Source organism: Hylobates moloch, unplaced genomic scaffold (assembly GCF_009828535.3).
Source record: "Hylobates moloch isolate HMO894 unplaced genomic scaffold, HMol_V3 SCAFFOLD_24, whole genome shotgun sequence".
NCBI lineage: Eukaryota > Metazoa > Chordata > Mammalia > Primates > Hylobatidae > Hylobates > Hylobates moloch.
The window spans coordinates 2,646,183-2,662,751 of NW_026652299.1; the positions used below are offsets into that span (position 1 = coordinate 2,646,183).

Sequence of the window (16,569 nt, forward strand, 5' to 3'; positions counted from 1 at the left end):
CAAGTTTCCAGGTGACGCTGTGGGGCCACACTTTTAGAGCCATGCCTGCAACCGAGGTTGCTTATGTATGTGTTTATTACTCATTAGCATACCTATTATGTGGCCAAGGACCAGGCTTCAGAAGAAGGAATGATCCTCTCACATCAGAGGTAACACCTGGATGAGCATTAGAATCACCTGAGAGCTTTTGTTTGTTTAAACTTAACTTTCAGCTACCGGGGGTAGGCTTGAGCTTCACCTCAGAGCTACTGAATCAACATCTCCAGAATGCCCTGGGAACTTGTTTTGTTTTGGAGTTACTCAGCAGATTCAGATTTATTACAAGGATTTGAAACCATTTCCTTAGATGAGCCAGCCTTGTGAGTTCATGAATAACTTACACAAAAAATTACTTGGTTTTATCTGAAATTCAAATTTGGTAGGGCATCCCCTATTTTTATTTGTAACCCCCTGTTCACTCGGCTGCCTTTACCAGAAGTTGGCTTCCTTTGCACTCCCTCCTTTGCTCAACATACCCCGATTTTAAATGCTTAAGGGAGTAGAGGTCAGATGTGAAATCCATATGAACTTGATGTTCAGGGTGAAGAAGAGAAAATTAAGATATTTCCTCAGGGAAGAAAAAAACACATACAAAAGAAACTTCATTAATCTATACAGTAGAAACAAAATCAGAAAAAAAAAAGTGCTGTCTGCTAATGGTTTTTTGCCAGACAATTTGTCAATCATACGGTCAAAAGAAACTCTGGGGAATAAAAAGATGCCAAAGATGCTATGAAAATTTCCAAGTGAAGCCATATAGAATTATTTTCAAACAAGTATAAGCTATGAAAATGCAAATACTTCAAGGTGCTGAGTGAAAGATACGATAAATCTACATTAGGCTTCAAAACTGATGCTACCAAGTTAGTCTAAGTTGGGGTCAGAGACAGGGAGATAATGATGTCTGCCCCCTCCCTGTTTGATAGGACGCTAAGGAGCCTGAAGATGAAATGCTCCCAGCGCGTCAAGGATGAGAAGCAACATAAATACAGCTCAGCCCCTGACATCAGTACATAACTACAAGACGGAATCAAACACATGAAACAATCCAAACAGAAGACAAATTCACGGACTCCGAAGACAAAGGAAACAAGGGAAGTGATTTGGCCAACCATTGCTCAGGCTGAGCAACTACCATTAGCACCATGGTCCCTGCAAAGAAAGCAGCTTTCTCCTTAAGCAGTCTTGACATCCCATAGGTTAGGGGTCAGCAAATTTTTCCTGAAAAGGGCAAGATAGTAAAGCTTTTAGACTTCGCAGACTATAGAGTCTCTGTTGCATCTCTGCAACCCTGCCATTATAGCGCAAAAGGAGACACACACAATACATAAACAAGTGGCCATGGCTGTGTTTTAATAAAAACTTATTCACAAAAATCGGTGGTGGAACGTATTTGGCCTGTGGGCCATAATTTGCCAACTCATGCCATAGGTGAGCCCATGTGGCAAGGATAGGTTCATTAATAGAGCCTACAGGGCACCCAGCATTCTAATGATGGATAATTTAATTAGGGGAAAAAACCCATTCCATTAACTCATCACTATAAATACAAGGGCAGAGTGTTTAAAGGTCATCCCAAAGTGCGACTGAAGGCAGGAAATCAGAATTCTAGAAACAGGAAGAAGATGCTCATTTGAAATTCAGAGATTGCATTGTAAGTGGAAAGAGAAGAGAATGGGACCAAACATTTAGCATGTATTTACAGAAGTTCTCCTGGTAGACATGGCATGCATAGAGAATATGACTGAAGGAGGAAAAGGGACCCCCCTTGCCACTTTGTGACTAGAACTTTTGAAGCTACTACTGCTGAGGGTGTATCATATGACAAGGTGTCATCTTCCTTTATCAGGGAGGCTTCCCAGATATTCCCAACTCACTAAGTTTGTATTAGCATCCTAAAATGCATCTCTCCCCAAAAAGAAGAAAGCTAAGTAGCTTCAGCATCGAATTTTATAGTTTAACACATATCACCAATGGTGCATGGACACAAATGTCAGTGACCTATTTTATGACCCTGGTAACTGTTTCACCAGAGGTCTCCACATCAGTCAAGAAACACACAGGCATGCATTTACACTGTATCATTTAAAAGCTTTACTTTCCCCCACAATTAGCAAATAGATTTCACATTAGTTCAACTGGCAGTTTTCTTCGTACAGTTGCCTTTCTCATTGACTACACTGTCGGTGGGGAAACCTGCTTTCTCATGAGGGGAAGGGTTAGATTTCATAGAGACGCTCTGAGCTAATCACATAAACAAGAGGGTTTGACCTGGCAGCCTCTGAGGCAGTCAAGGAGGTCAAGAAATCCTTTCAGCTAAAGGCCTAGTCAGGTGGGACTAGTTGCCAGGATCCTCTCTGCAGAACTGACGAAACGTAGCTCTCTTTGACCAGGAAGCCTGGAAGTCAGACCATCTTCTCAGGCCCTGCCAAATTCCCATCCTCAGTCCTGTGGCCTCATGCGGGAACATTTTATCCAAGCAAACCACTGGCTTTCGCCTTGAGGTCCAATGTGCACTCTTCACCAAGTGCAAGATTGATCTTCACTCCAAAGTTCACCGTTCACACAGTTTTTGGCTTGTGCTTTAGAGGCTGGTCTCTGCCTCTAAACTAGGAATGGTGGCATCACAGCAATGGAAGCACAAAGACCCAGGCAAGCACCGGTAGGTAGAGTGTGGGGGCACTGCCGCCAGATGTTCTCTGAGCGTGCATTACGGCAAACACTGCATTAGTGTGATTGGTGGGTAATTCTACATTGCAGATCATTCCTTCACAGCAAGACCTACACTCCTGTTACAAAAAGGAGAGAGGAAGGGACAGTGAATAATAGGAAGAAGAGGGAAGGGGCAAAAGAAAGAAAGATAAAAGAAAGGCTTCTTCGGTTCTATCTGAAGACAAATAATTGGAGCTGGTTATCCAATTTTGCGTCATCTAGGCTCTTGGATACCCTTCCACCACCAATGCCAGTGGAGTGGAAGGGAAAAACCATGCTGAAAGTCTTTTATCCTAACTGTGATCTATCTGCATCAAACCCAAGCATTAGCAAGGCAAAGAGGAAGAGAAACTGAGTAAGAGTGCTTGATTGAGTCCACAAATCTTCTAAAGGTTTGTAAGGGAAAGCACTCAGACAAAAATGAAAGCGAGGAACCTTTTGGATTAGTCATTGATTTTCTTTCTCAGTGCTACTTGTTAGGGGATAATAATGACTGTCTATTGTCTATGCTAACACCTGATTCTTATCATTACAGCAACAATGGTTTACTAATTACGGCTGCTGAGTGGTGTAAGAAAATAAAAAGGCTTGTCCCTAACAGGTGTTTTCAGGGGATGTTTTCAGGTAATACCAAACCGTCCCAGGTACAATGCCTCAACCTGATAAACCCAGACATTCATAGAGGCTTCCAGGATGACTAGGTATGATAAAGGCATCAACTCTAGGCATCCGTATCAGTGTTTCTCAACCCTGGCTGCACATCAGAATCACCTTGGGGAACTTTTTAAACAGATCCTGACACCCAGGACCTTACCCTGAGGTTCCATTTCAACTGGTCTGGAGAGCCTGCCGGCCTGCATCTCTCAACAACAAGCAGAGCTTGTAAAAGCTACCCAGGTGATTCTTGTGTAGCTAGAGCTAAAAGCCACTAATATAAGAATCATTGGGCCGGGCGCGGTGGCTCACGCTTGTAATCCCAGCACTTTGGGAGGCCGAGGCGGGCGGATCACGAGGTTAGGAGATCGAGACCACGGTGAAACCCCGTCTCTACCAAAAATACAAAAAATTAGCCGGGCGTGGTGGCGGGCGCCTGTAGTCCCAGCTACCCGGAGAGGCTGAGGCAGGAGAATGGCGTGAACCCGGGAGGCGGAGCTTGCAGTGAGCTGAGATCGCGCCACTGCACTCCAGCCTGGGCGACAGAGCAAGACTCCGTCTCAAAAAAAAAAAAAAAGAATCATTTTCTGTACTTACAGGGTAAATCAGATTCTAAAGCCTCATGAAATGAACATGCTTTCAAGTAATTCTTTCTTAAGCATTTCAGAATTCCAGGCGTATAAAGGAGTGAAATGCTCATTTAGAATGACAGAATGAGAATGTGAAGCAATCACTTGATCTAAAAGGTACCTGAAGTTCATCATATTAAACTGAGGCTAATCCTTCAGACTCCCTTCCTCATCTAAGCAGAAGCAGTGGATAAGACAAGGTTTTCCTTCATAAAAGCTGTCACCATAGTCCTCTTGCCACCTTCCAGTGTCCCTTTGCAGTGTTCTTGGTGACTCCTGGCCATCAACAGAGCAGAGCAGGCTTTGCCATTTTCTTGTGGACAGTTTGCTCTCAGGTCACCAGAGTTGGCCGCACATGATTCACCCACAGTCTGAGGTCTAGGGTCTAGCTCTGGAGTCTGGGAAATGCCGCTTGTTTGTAGCAACATTACTTCTTGTTGAAGGACAGAAAGTCTAACTGTTCTTTGGTCTCCATTTTATTATGGAGTCTTTCCTCAAAATGTAAACACGGTCAACATATTACTGTCCTTCCTGCCTCTCCTTTGATCTACTACTTACATTCCTGGCATGAAAGTTTAGATAATAACACACACACACGATCCTTACCGTATGTTCAGAATCTCGGCTGTGGTGGCAGCCGACAAGATGACATTCGCTTCTGGAGGCGCACTTTTTGGTGATGGATGTGCTTCTTCCGTGGCTGGTGAAGTGATGGACTGTCAAACAGTACTGTGTATCTAGGCAAGAGGAAACAAAAAACAAAACCGAGAAACGAGGTAATTTCAATATCCATATTACAAAAGAGATCTCTTAACAATTAATGCAGAAAGGACGCAAATTCAGGCCCCGCCTGGGGTTTTTAGGCAAGACATTTCATAGCAGTGAACTCTGAAGTTTCTAGATGGTATTTTCCAAAAGACACCAGCTTCTGAAGCACGTGTGTGTTTTGAAAATGAACGTAAATGGGCGCTCATCCTGTGGCTTCAGTTAGAGCTGAGGAAAAACTGCAAGCATTTTATCAAAACATGGGTCTGCTCATTTGATATGAAAATATTTGTCTCTGGCCCTCTCTTTCTGTCCCTCTGAAGCACGTTCTCGAAATCTAAAATAAAATGAAAATTGTGAAGGTAAAACGCAATGGGTCAGAACACTTGTTTCATTATTTATCATTTTTCTCTTATATACTAATATGCCATGTGGTGAGCTGGGGTGAAAAGCAGGTGCTTCGAATTACACATCACAATCACCTTTTTCACCCATCTATTAAATTGTAAAACCCGCAATTCACTTTGCACCAGCCTAATAATTTCTCTCTCTCTTTTTTTTTTTTGAGACGGAGTCTCGCTCTGTCCCCAGGCTGGAGTACAGTGGCGCGATCTCGGCTCACTGCAAGCTCCGCCTCCTGGGTTCACGCCGTTCTCCTTCCTCAGCCTCCTGAGTAGCTGGGACTATAGGCGCCCGCCACCACCCCTGGTTAATTTTTTTTTTCGTATTTTTAGTAGAGACGGGGTTTCACCATGTTAGCCAGGATGGTCTCGATCTCCTGACCTCGTGATCCGCACGCCTCGGCCTCCCAAAGTGCTGGGATTACAGGTGTGAGCCACCGTGCCCGGCTGCACCAACCTAATAATTTCTATTCTGATTCTAATCCTCCCCCCTCTCTTTCTTGCTCCTGCAACCACCATGTGAGATGCCTCATCCCCCCTTTGCCTTCTGCCATGATTGTAAGTTTCCTGAGCCCTCCCCAGAAGCCAAGAAGATGCCAGATTCATGCTTCCCGTATAGCCTACGGAACCGTAAGCTAATTAAATATCTTTTCTTTATAAATGACCCAGTCTTAGGTGTTTCTTTATAGCAATGCAAGAAAGGACTAATACAGTGATATAATCTAGAGTGCCCTACAAGAGTAGCTGACTTCCAGATTCAAAAGGAAAGGGAGCCGCTAAAAGTTCTGGAGAAACCATTTCAGTTTCTACTCCAAACAAAGAAGAATGGAAAATTGGTAGCTGCATGTGTTCATACAGAACGGGACGCACGCTAAGGCAGCCCTAAAAAGTCAGCATAAAAGCCAGGGTAAATAAAACAAGAAATGTCATTCTTGTCATATCCTGTTACACAGAAGACTTCTTTTAACAACACCAACAGACCACAGAAGTGAAGCTGTAAAGTAAAAAGGAAACCTGAGATGACAAAGAACAATAGCCGTAGGCCTATTTGCCCCGAGAAATGGTTGACACTCACTCCCTGAAATGACAAAGTGAAAAGTAAGAAGTTACACCCTCAATTAGAATTCCAGGTGGTTAGTATCTCTGGGACCTGCCTGGCCTATAGTAAGAATGTGCTATCTTGCCATGCTGGAATGCCGGGCCATTCCGTATTGAGCCCATTAAGAGTCAGCCTCTCAGGTGGACTCGGCAGAGCTGACTCTCTTCCACCCTTCCCATCTCTGATGTTTTCTTGGTGGTGGAAAGCTGCAGCTTCTCCTTTGGTTCAGCCATGTTTCAACAGAGAAGAAATCCTAAAGCCCAGAAACAGCCATGCATCTTCTTTGCCTGCATGCTAAGATGGCTTTGGTTAACTAATGACAAATTGGAGCAGTATGCACAGACCTAGAAGGAGCAGTGTTTTGGTACAATTCAAAACAACAGCATGAGCCATGAAGATAAGGCCTACCAGGTTGGACATCAGTGCCGCAGTTTACTGCTGTTCTAACCCTTGCTGCCCAGTTTTCAAGGCAACTTAAAGCAAATTGTTAAAGGATGATACTCTCTGAAATAAATTAGTAAAGAGAAGCATCAACAAACCTTGAAAACTTTGAAATAACAAAGATAAATTTCTGTTGAAAATGTAGAAATAAATCCCCAAATACATACAATCATGCATGCACATACACTCATAAGCGCACACACAACTTAAGGACAATCCCTTGACAGAAATGTAAAAGAACCTCAAGAAAAACACATTTTGGTCATTAATTATTCTTGAAAATAAATAACAAAAAACACTGTCCATATGGATGCCACAGCCATTTGTGCTAATTTATGGCATAAGATTCTCAGGCATAGTAGAGGTCTCCAGTGTGTAGTATTTATTGGCTTCACACATTGGTTTTAACTGGAAGAGGTAAAGCTATGCTGCTGCTATAAATAATGTGGTATTGGAATTTCCAAAAGATTCATGGTAACAGTAGACCAGAACTAGTTATCTCTAATTCTGTAAGTTTTTTCTTGGCCTTTTATATCTGAAAAAACCTGAAAAACAGTACATCCTAAAATCTGAACAACCCGATCTCCTCATAAGTAGGGTTTTAACATTTCAATTCATCCATCAGCACATTCTGTCTGCTTTACTTCCAAGCTCATATGCATTCAATCATTCACCTCCCCACCTCCTCTGCTCCTACCAACCTAGTCCAAATTCTCATCTTCTGTCTGAAGACGAGAGTCCTCATTTGGCGTTCCCTTCTACTCTTGTCCCCAACCCTCCGTTCTCCACACAGCAGCCAGAGCAACATTTTGGAACACAACTGCTATGTATTCCCTAGCTTCAAACTCCCTACCGCCTTCTCATCACCTTTACAATAAAATCCAAACTATCCGAAAAAAGAAGCTCCTGCCTGTCCTGGCCCTTGCTTCCCTCTTGGATCCTTCCTCCATCTCCCACTAAGCCTCTGCAGCCAGTCTACTTCCTGTTCATTGAAGAGGCCAAGCCAACTATCACCCTTGAAAACTCTGCATTTGTGATTCCCTCTTCCCAGTATGTTCTTCCCACAGATCTCCACATGGCAGCTTGCTGTTGTCACTCAGGTCTCAGTTCTAAGGTACAGTTCTCAGAGAAGATTTCCCTGACTATCTAATCAGAGGCTTCCATTCATTCTGTCAGCAAATATTTACTGAGTAAACATGGGCCAGGCACTGGATTAGGCACTGGGATATATCAGTAAACTAAACAAACTAAAAAGATACTTGGAAGTTTGTTAAATGAATGAATGAGTTTCCCAAATATCAATGTATCTCAAGAGTATAGAAATCATCCTTTGTTTTGAGATGGTAAGTATGACTTTTCTAGAGGTAAAATCGAGTATTTCTGAAATTCTGAGAATGACTTAATCAGTATTGTGGTCTATGTGTTCTCCCTGGTAAATAACATTTATGAAATTCTTCCTTAAGGTACTCAACTTCAATTTGAGCCTTTGACACCAGCTTCCAAGAACTCTCAATATAGTCTGATGTCCGGATAGTCTCAGAAAAATAATACATCTGATTCCTAAAGAACGCCATCAAGTCAGGAGAGATTCAAATGAAATGAGATCACAGAAGTCTTCCAAACTCAGCACACTTACTTTGTGGACACCATTTGTCTTCTGCCCATCGATTGCAGTTATAATTATCCCCTGCGTTTTCACAAGTAAAGCACTTGAAGCTATTTGGAAATGGTGTAGCTTTAAAGAAAAAAGCAAAGTGAAACAGTAAGTTACAGAAGACAAAAATTTCAAACATCGAACATGGTACAAAATGAACAACTTTAATAGACGAAACAAAACTTACAAGCTTTCATCCTTACAATTTCTGTTTCTAGAGAGCTAGATTTACCCACCCAGCAGGCTTTTGGGGAATTTTCTATATTCCGTTTTGTTTAAATATGTCTTCTAAGAATTGCCACTATAGAGTGATGAACGTGGTCCCACAGCTACTTTGAAAGATGCATAGTATTGTTCTATTATCGTTTATAATTTGGGAAGAAGTAGGGGTTGAGGGGGTGGATGAGGGCAGTAGAGGTATTGGAACACATGTGTCATCCCTGAAAAGAACTGGAGTCAGATTAACCTGAGTTTGAATTCTGTTCTCCCCACAGATTAGTTGTGCCATTTTTTAAAATTCTAAGATATAGTAATATTTATATTAATAATGAAGATCCCCGTGACTTGCAGAGGTATAATGAGGATTAAATGGGAAGTTGCAAGAAAATACCTTGTGGTCTCTAGCACGTAAAATCATGCTGGTTTCTGTCCATATGCACTTCCCATACAGCTACATTTAACCTCAAACAAGTAATCTCATCTGATATATGCCAATTATCACAACATTAGACCTTGGCCAGGAATATAACATTTAATATGAGGATGATAGTAATTCTTAAGCCCTTATAATTAGGCCAGTTTGTTATGGAAAGAAGAATTTCTGAGTTGCTGGTAGTCTAGACCGAGAGCAACTTGTCTTTATGCCTTTTTTTTGGGGTGGGGGGCATTGTATCTTGTAATTTTAGTGGACAAGAAGAAAAAAATAAAATAATTTGACATTTCTGTATAGACCAGGTATAGGACCCTGTGTAAAACTTTCAATTCTCCCATTTTCCTAAGACAAAGACACTGTTTCATTCTCTTCATTCTATTAGTAAGACAGTAACCATCTTAGTAATATAACTAGAAGATGGGGTGAAAATCAGAAAGCAGTGGGTATTTCAGATAAAGGGGAAGATATGTATGGTAGCATAAAACAAGAACAAAATATCAAAAGCTAAAGTTTGGAGGACAAGAAGTTAAATACTGAGAATATATTTCAGTTTTGCCTATGTTCAAAAGTGTATTAGCAGGAAAATAAATAATGACATCCATTTTCACCAATTAAATCAGTACAGTTAAAAAATACTTATAGTCAATGCTGGTAGGTAAATGGTTAAAGTATAAATTGGCACAACCTTTTTGATTTAGTAATTCCAATTCCAGGAAATCTATTCTAAGGTCATTAGCCAGTTGAAGAAAAAGTGAATTTAAAAAGATTTTCAGTGAAGAATTATTTAACATTTAGCTTGCTTGTGATTTATTTTTCTCTCTGATATAAAGTGTGGGGGAATAGTGAAATAAGCTACAGACCAGCCTTATGAATTTTTTAAATGTAGAAGACATTAAACTATCTTCAAAGACATTAGAAAATATTCAAAATATGTATAAAGAGGCTGGGTGCGGTGGCTCACGCTTGTAATCCCAGCACTTTGGGAGGCCGAGGCGGGCGGATCACGAGGTCAGGATATCGAGACCATGGTGAAACCCTGTCTCTACTAAAAATACAAAAAATTAGCCGGGCGTGGTGGCAGGCGCCTGTAGTCCCAGCTACTCGGAGAGGCTGAGGCAGGAGAATGGCGTGAACCCGGGAGGCGGAGCTTGCAGTGAGCCGAGATTGCGCCACTGCACTCCAGCCTGGGCGACAGAGCGAGACTCCGTCTCAAAAAAAAAAAACAACAAAAACAAACAAACAAAAAAACAAAATATGTATAAAGAGGGAAAAACAGTGTAAACTAAATTTGTACGATCTCAGTATATCACATATGTAAATACACATACATAGAAAAAATATTGGAAGGAAATATTCCAAAAGAAAAGCTCCTTTGAATCTTGAGGTTATGAATTAATTTTATTTTCTTCTATATGTTTTCTGTCTCTTTGGAATTTTCTATAATGAACATGTATTACTTTTTTTTTCTTTTTTAAAATGATTTTTTCTCATCATAAAATTGTACTAAGCTTAAAAATTTCAAAATTTGTAGAGAAGGTAGGGTCTATGAAATTGATGTCTGTGCCATGTCTTTCAGCTATCAGTATACAATTTTTTTTTTTTTTTTTTTTGAGATGGAGTCTCGCTCTGTCGCCCAGGCTGGAGTGCAGTGGCGCAATCTCGGCTCACTGCAAGCTCTGCCTCCCGGGTTCACGCCATTCTCCTGCCTCAGCCTCTCCGAGTAGCTGGGACTACAGGCGCCCACCACCACGCCCGGCTAATTTTTTTTTTGTATTTTTAGTAGAGACGGGGTTTCACTGTGGTCTCGATCTCCTGACCTCGTGATCCGCCTGCCTCGGCCTCCCAAAGTGCTGGGATTACAAGCGTGAGCCACCGCGCCCGGCCCAGTATACAATTATTACCAATTTAGAAATGTATAATGGTAGTTCAAGGTGTGTATGTGTAGTATATGTAAGTATATGTACGTGTCTATAGTATACATGTGTATATATGCACACACACACAGAGATGACTGTCCCAAATAACAAAGCACAGAGTAAAGAACAGTAATGATATAGATCTCATTTACGAGTAGTATAAGAAGAGGGGGTTCTCACACCCGACCATGTATCAACAGTATCAGGTGAGCTTCTTAAAAAAGAAAAGCAGAGAAAAAAGATATAAATATATTCTGCATCTCACCCTCTTGACTATTAAATCTCTGGAGAAGTGATTAGGGGTATGCAGTTAAAAATCCTTTCATCATGATTCTGATACTCTTCCAGGCGTGGAACTACAGGCACCCACATATATACCAAATAATTTTTTAGTTATAAGAATCACTCTCTAATAAAGTATATCAAAGATGTTTTACTTGTCTGAAAAGAAAGGAGGGTTAATGACATATGTATACAAACACATATCTAGATATATGTATGTAAAATGTATTAACATATATATCCTGTATGTGTTACTAATATTTGCCTATCTTTAAACTATTAGTGGAAAAGTTGAGTCTTATGTAACCTTTGCTAATGGTGATTATGCGTGGTAGTAATGAAAATCCAGGTGATATTTCCCTCCAAATTTCAAACATACAAATCTGTTTTCAAAATTGTTAATGGCCATTTGAAAGAATTAATAGATCATTTATGCAGAAACATTCAACAGCCAATTTCCTTCTCCAGGGAAGACACAGACAAAGAACAATGAATTCCCTCTACTATGCCATGATTAGGAACGGTGCTCCAAAAGTTTTTTTAAAACAAGAATGCTTTTAAAACTTCAGCAGGAAGCCAGACCATTTTAAGGAAATGGAGAACATTTCACTTCCCATACGCTTACCCAGAGAAGTAATGGAGACTTTCTGTTTTATTCTAGGGATAAACCAAATGTTCTGGGAAAGATGAAGTTACAATAAATGGAAAAGGGGGCTTCATATCAACACTCTGGCCCCACAGCCATGAACTAGGATGGCAACCACCACTACTTACGGTCGAGAGGAGGCCTCACATTATAGAAGTTGATGTTCTTGGCAAATGCCCAGCTTTCTGAGAAGATAACGATCTGGACAACAGCTATAGCGAGAGCGCGACAGAGGAGCGGCATGCTGACCTTGTGTGCTGGGCGGTCCAAACTCTTCTATCTATGGTGAAAAGACACACTGGTTCAGTTTCTTTATATTTTACATCAGTGGGTGTGTGTTTTGCTTCTGTTTGGAAAGCTCCGTTATCCAAATATATCCAACCATCTACCTGTTGTGTAGGGCCAGGGCCTGCGAATAAATTGCATTGTTTTTGATCAGATGAAAGGTAAGTAATGACCTCCTTCTACTGGTCAGGCCTCTGCACTAGCCAGGTGGGCTTTAGCGGAACACTCGATGGCCTTTTGAGTTCAGGAAGGACAAGCAGGCAGAGCTGGCCTGGCTGCACCCCATTCCCTCAGTGCCTGCGGCTAGCTGGTTTCCTCTGTGCTGAATCACCGGATTTCTTAAATCAACCGTGGTTCTGAGGCATGTTGAGCCAAAGTCACTGGACCACCTATCTGTCAGTTCCATTCCTTGAGTCAACACTTACATCTGATAAATTTTGCAACTCTTTCAAAACCTAGAAGAAACAATAAAAGTGGGAGCAGTGAGGAGGACAGCAGGGGAAAGGACAAGGAGTCTGAGAAATAAAATCTCTGCCAGATCCTAGAGCACACCCATACTGAGAAGAGAGACAAGAGTCATCGTGAACTGCCAGCCCCTCCCGTTTCTGTCACCCTGGGCACAAGAAGCTGCCAGGAGGCTCTAGAGGAAACAGAATAAAAGTTGTCTGAAAAGCTGACAACCATATAATGTTAGTCCTGGTCCACAAATACTACTCACCGCATTTATAGACTTTAAGTAGGCAGGGGAAAATCCCAACGAAATGACAGACAGGCACATAGCACTGAGTAAAAGATACGACATCTTAAGCCCCCTGGCTCTACTCCCCCAGAGGCAGAACTGGTAGCAAGAAAATTCATAATGTCACCACTGACAGGTTTCCTTTGACAAGGGGGAGGTGTGGGCAACAGAAAAAGTATGTAACTGGGAACCCGAAGACCTTGGTTCAGGTGCTGCCTCTGCTATTTATTAGCTGCCTGACCTTGGGCAAGCTCTTGAATCTCTATTAACCTCAATTTCCTCATCTGTAATGTGGCTTAATAACACCTACACTGCCCACATATTTAGGTAAATGTGAGCGTCAAATGTGGGTTCAGAAAGGATCACATAGGATTGTGTACATAAAAGAACTCATCATAAAAGTTCTGTGAAAATACTGGAATACTAGAGTTCAATACTATTGGCTGAACTTCTTGCTGAATCAACTGGTTTCAATGGGTTTAGGGAATTTTTCAAAGGAAAAAGTTTGATCTCTGCATATACAAGCATAATCCTTCACATGCACATTTTGTTTGAAGCCAGAGCAATAATGCATAGATTCTAGGAATTTTCTTCCCTCTCTTATTGTGGGTATACTGATTTTGCATGTGTCACTAATAAGGCCTGCCTATGGGGATGGAACTAAATTATTGGACAATACGTAGCCACAACATCCTATCATCCCTATTGATGCTGTTTGCCACTGATAGAACTGAGTTGCTAAGAAAGTACTCAGAGTTATAAAACAACAACAGAGTTATAAAACAACAACAACTTTTGTGAGTATGTTTCAAAAAACAATAGCTGAACTTTCTACACTGCATTATAGCTCATGTACATAATCATACCTAGTGATATATAAAAATATATATAATTCTTTCCTGGTTCATTTTAGAAACCAAGATTGACCTTTCAGTTGTTGGATTTCTAAATTCTATTCTTATGCTCTTTCTGAAGAAATGGACAGTTAGCAAATAATATTATCCCTTACAGTCAAGTGGTTGTACTGATAGAGATTCTGCTTCTCCTATTCATTTCTCTGAGTTGGTCTCTTCCAGTCATTATTATACCCTTCCTTATACCAGTGGAGACCCTTTGAGTGGGGGAGACTAATCCCTTTTTCACAGTCTCAGAAGGACTGTGTTCCAGTAGCAATCCTCAGGTGTTCTTATAATATGGAGAGAAGGCCTAAGATACAGGTTTCAGTGTCGCGTTATCTACATTCAAATCTCTTTTTCACTACTAAGCAACTACGGGACCTTAGACAAGTTGCTGAAGATTTCCAAGCCTTGGCTTCCTCATCTCTAGAACAAGCATAGGATAGTACTTACCTCATCGTTTTGAAGTGAGGACTGAACGACCCAGTGCCTAGGGAAGCTAAGCACATAGTTTGCACGCACTGAGTCGTTGAGCTGAGTGCATGTGCTGAGCACGTGGTTAAAGCTCTATTTATTGAGCACTTTCTACTCAATAGTAAAGAACATTGGCTCAAATACCTGTATCCAAAACTGCTATTTGGTGCAAGTTCCTTAACTTCCCTGTACCAAAATTTTTGCATCTATAAAATGGGAGTAATAATACCCACTTCATAGGGTTGTAGGAATTAAATCAATGCCTGTAAAGTACTTAAATTAGTTATGTGTGTGGAATTTTGCTAATTTTTACTAAGTAAGCACTTACTATTACGAACAAATCCCCAGTTTGGTATCACAAGTAAGAAGTTTGGTTTTCCTCATGTAATCTCAGTGTGAGACAAAAGCCCATTCATTTATTCAACATGTTGTTATTGATACCTAATAAATAACAAGTTATTGTTATCACTGACTCCCCAACAAGGTCTTGACTCTAATGCAAATTGCATTTTAGAGGGAGAAGACAGGCAATACATGTGGGCAAAACATAATTTCAGATAGTCATAAGTTTCATGAAGGAAACACAATAAGGTGAGACGATGGTGAATAGAAGGTGCTACTTTACACAGACAACGGACCCAGTATGTCTCTCTGAGTAGGTGACATTTGAACAGGTAAGTTAAATCATGGGAAAGAATCAGCCAAGCAAAGAATCAAGGGAAAAGTGACCAAGGTCCTAAGATGGAAAGAAGCTTGCCTCATGGGGGGAACTCAAAAAAAGCAGCCAGTGTGGCTGGAACATGAAGAAGTAGGGGACTGGACAGTCAGGGAGTCGGTGGGACCAGATCACACAGATGCTTACAGGCCATGGCAAGAATTTTGAGTCTAGCAAAATCAAGAAATTGTTTAATTTAGACCTCCTAATTGTGAAAAATGCCAAGAATGCTTTTTCTCTGTCAAGTAATTGGTCCCAGATTCCTAGCCTTATCTCTAGTTCCTGAAATAAAGGGATACAAATGATAGTGAACATAGAGGAATATGGAATTCAGATACACTGCAAAGGTCTCTCTAAGAATAAATGATAAACTTAAAAACAACCGATCGAAAACAAATACAAGGATTAGGCTTCTTTCTGGTTTTTCCATCCTTCAAAATAGCACTGTAGGAACCCTGGTATCATTATCATTGTACAAGTGAGGAAACCGTGGTTTGGCAGCAACATATGTAATGATCCCAGCACACTGCTCAGAACATAATATCCTCTCAAGAAACTTCCACATAGCACAGCCTAGCCTGCTAAACTTGAAAACTAATGAGAAGTATACCAAAGATTGCTTCCATATAGACAAAATGTATTTTCATTTCCATTTTTAACTAAAACAGCAGAGACTTATTCTATCAAAATTCTGCAAAACTGCCAAAGTTTTGCCTGTCAAGTGAGGAAAGTACTAAATAAAAATGTCTTCTATTTCCAGAGCGTGTTTTCTAATCGATTACCATCGACTGCTTCTTCCTGAGCACCTGTCTCTCTCTCATCTATCCTTCAGTGTGTAGGTTTGTGTTAACATGACTGTTTTATTTTTCACAACTCAAACACATTAGGATAATGAAAAAGTAAATGACTAACTATAGTAGCTGACAGTTGTTTTACATTCAGAATCATTTCACAGAGACTCTGAACTAAAAATTATCTGCCGAGACTTTGCTGAGTAGGCTTTCATTGCAGTCTTTGTGGCAGAACGAGGTCACAATAGAGCTTATATTTTGCTCCAGATGGGGAGAAATCTTTCATATGGATTAGATTAAGCCATTCAGATTATTTTCTCCGAAGCCATCACATAGAGCAGTGTTACTTCTTCATATGCGAAGACAGGTGACCTATGAGCGTCTTCAGGTTATTTGCAAAACTGTGTGTCTAGACATGTTTTCCCTCTGGGTGGAGTATCTCAAAGGAATCCACATGATCGATTGTAGAGACCCACATAATGGTTAAGGGCGATTTCTTGCTGTTTCAGAATATGGCTATAATAATTTGGCTTCCTGTGACTTAGACATTTTCATATTTTGACACTAAGAGAAAAAGTTCCACATAGATATTAGGTATCGTGACTTCAAGGGTAGCTCAAAACATTTTTCCCAATACAGAGCTTATTATCGTCATCCATCTTTCCCACATAGTAGGCCTGGTCAGAAATCCCTCACCCATGGTACTGATCTTTCCTGTGTTTTATGAGTCCTCCCTTCGGAAGATACATTAATACTTGCTCCAGAATGCAGAGTGCTTC

At 40.8% G+C, this 16,569-nt stretch overlaps 1 protein-coding gene across 9 annotated transcripts in view; it reads right to left on the reverse strand.

Moving 5' to 3' along the window:
- Window positions 1-2,118: 2,118 nt before the first annotated feature.
- Window positions 2,119-16,569, reverse strand: part of LYPD6B (LY6/PLAUR domain containing 6B) — a 178,295-nt gene continuing 163,844 nt past the window's right edge. For 7 of the 9 annotated variants that reach the window (XM_058434400.1, XM_032145933.2, XM_032145936.2 and 4 more), the window contains 4 exons: window positions 12,019-12,170; window positions 8,377-8,475; window positions 4,641-4,771; window positions 2,468-2,828 (listed from right to left, as the gene is read on the reverse strand). In XM_058434400.1, coding sequence (XP_058290383.1) covers window positions 2,664-2,828; window positions 4,641-4,771; window positions 8,377-8,475; window positions 12,019-12,133 — 510 coding nt within the window. In that variant the 5' untranslated portion in view covers window positions 12,134-12,170 and the 3' untranslated portion in view covers window positions 2,468-2,663. Of the gene's footprint in view, window positions 2,829-4,640; window positions 4,772-8,376; window positions 8,476-12,018; window positions 12,171-12,279; window positions 12,509-16,569 lie in introns of those variants that run through there. The other 2 variants (XM_032145939.2, XM_032145937.2) reach the window with 2 other exon arrangements.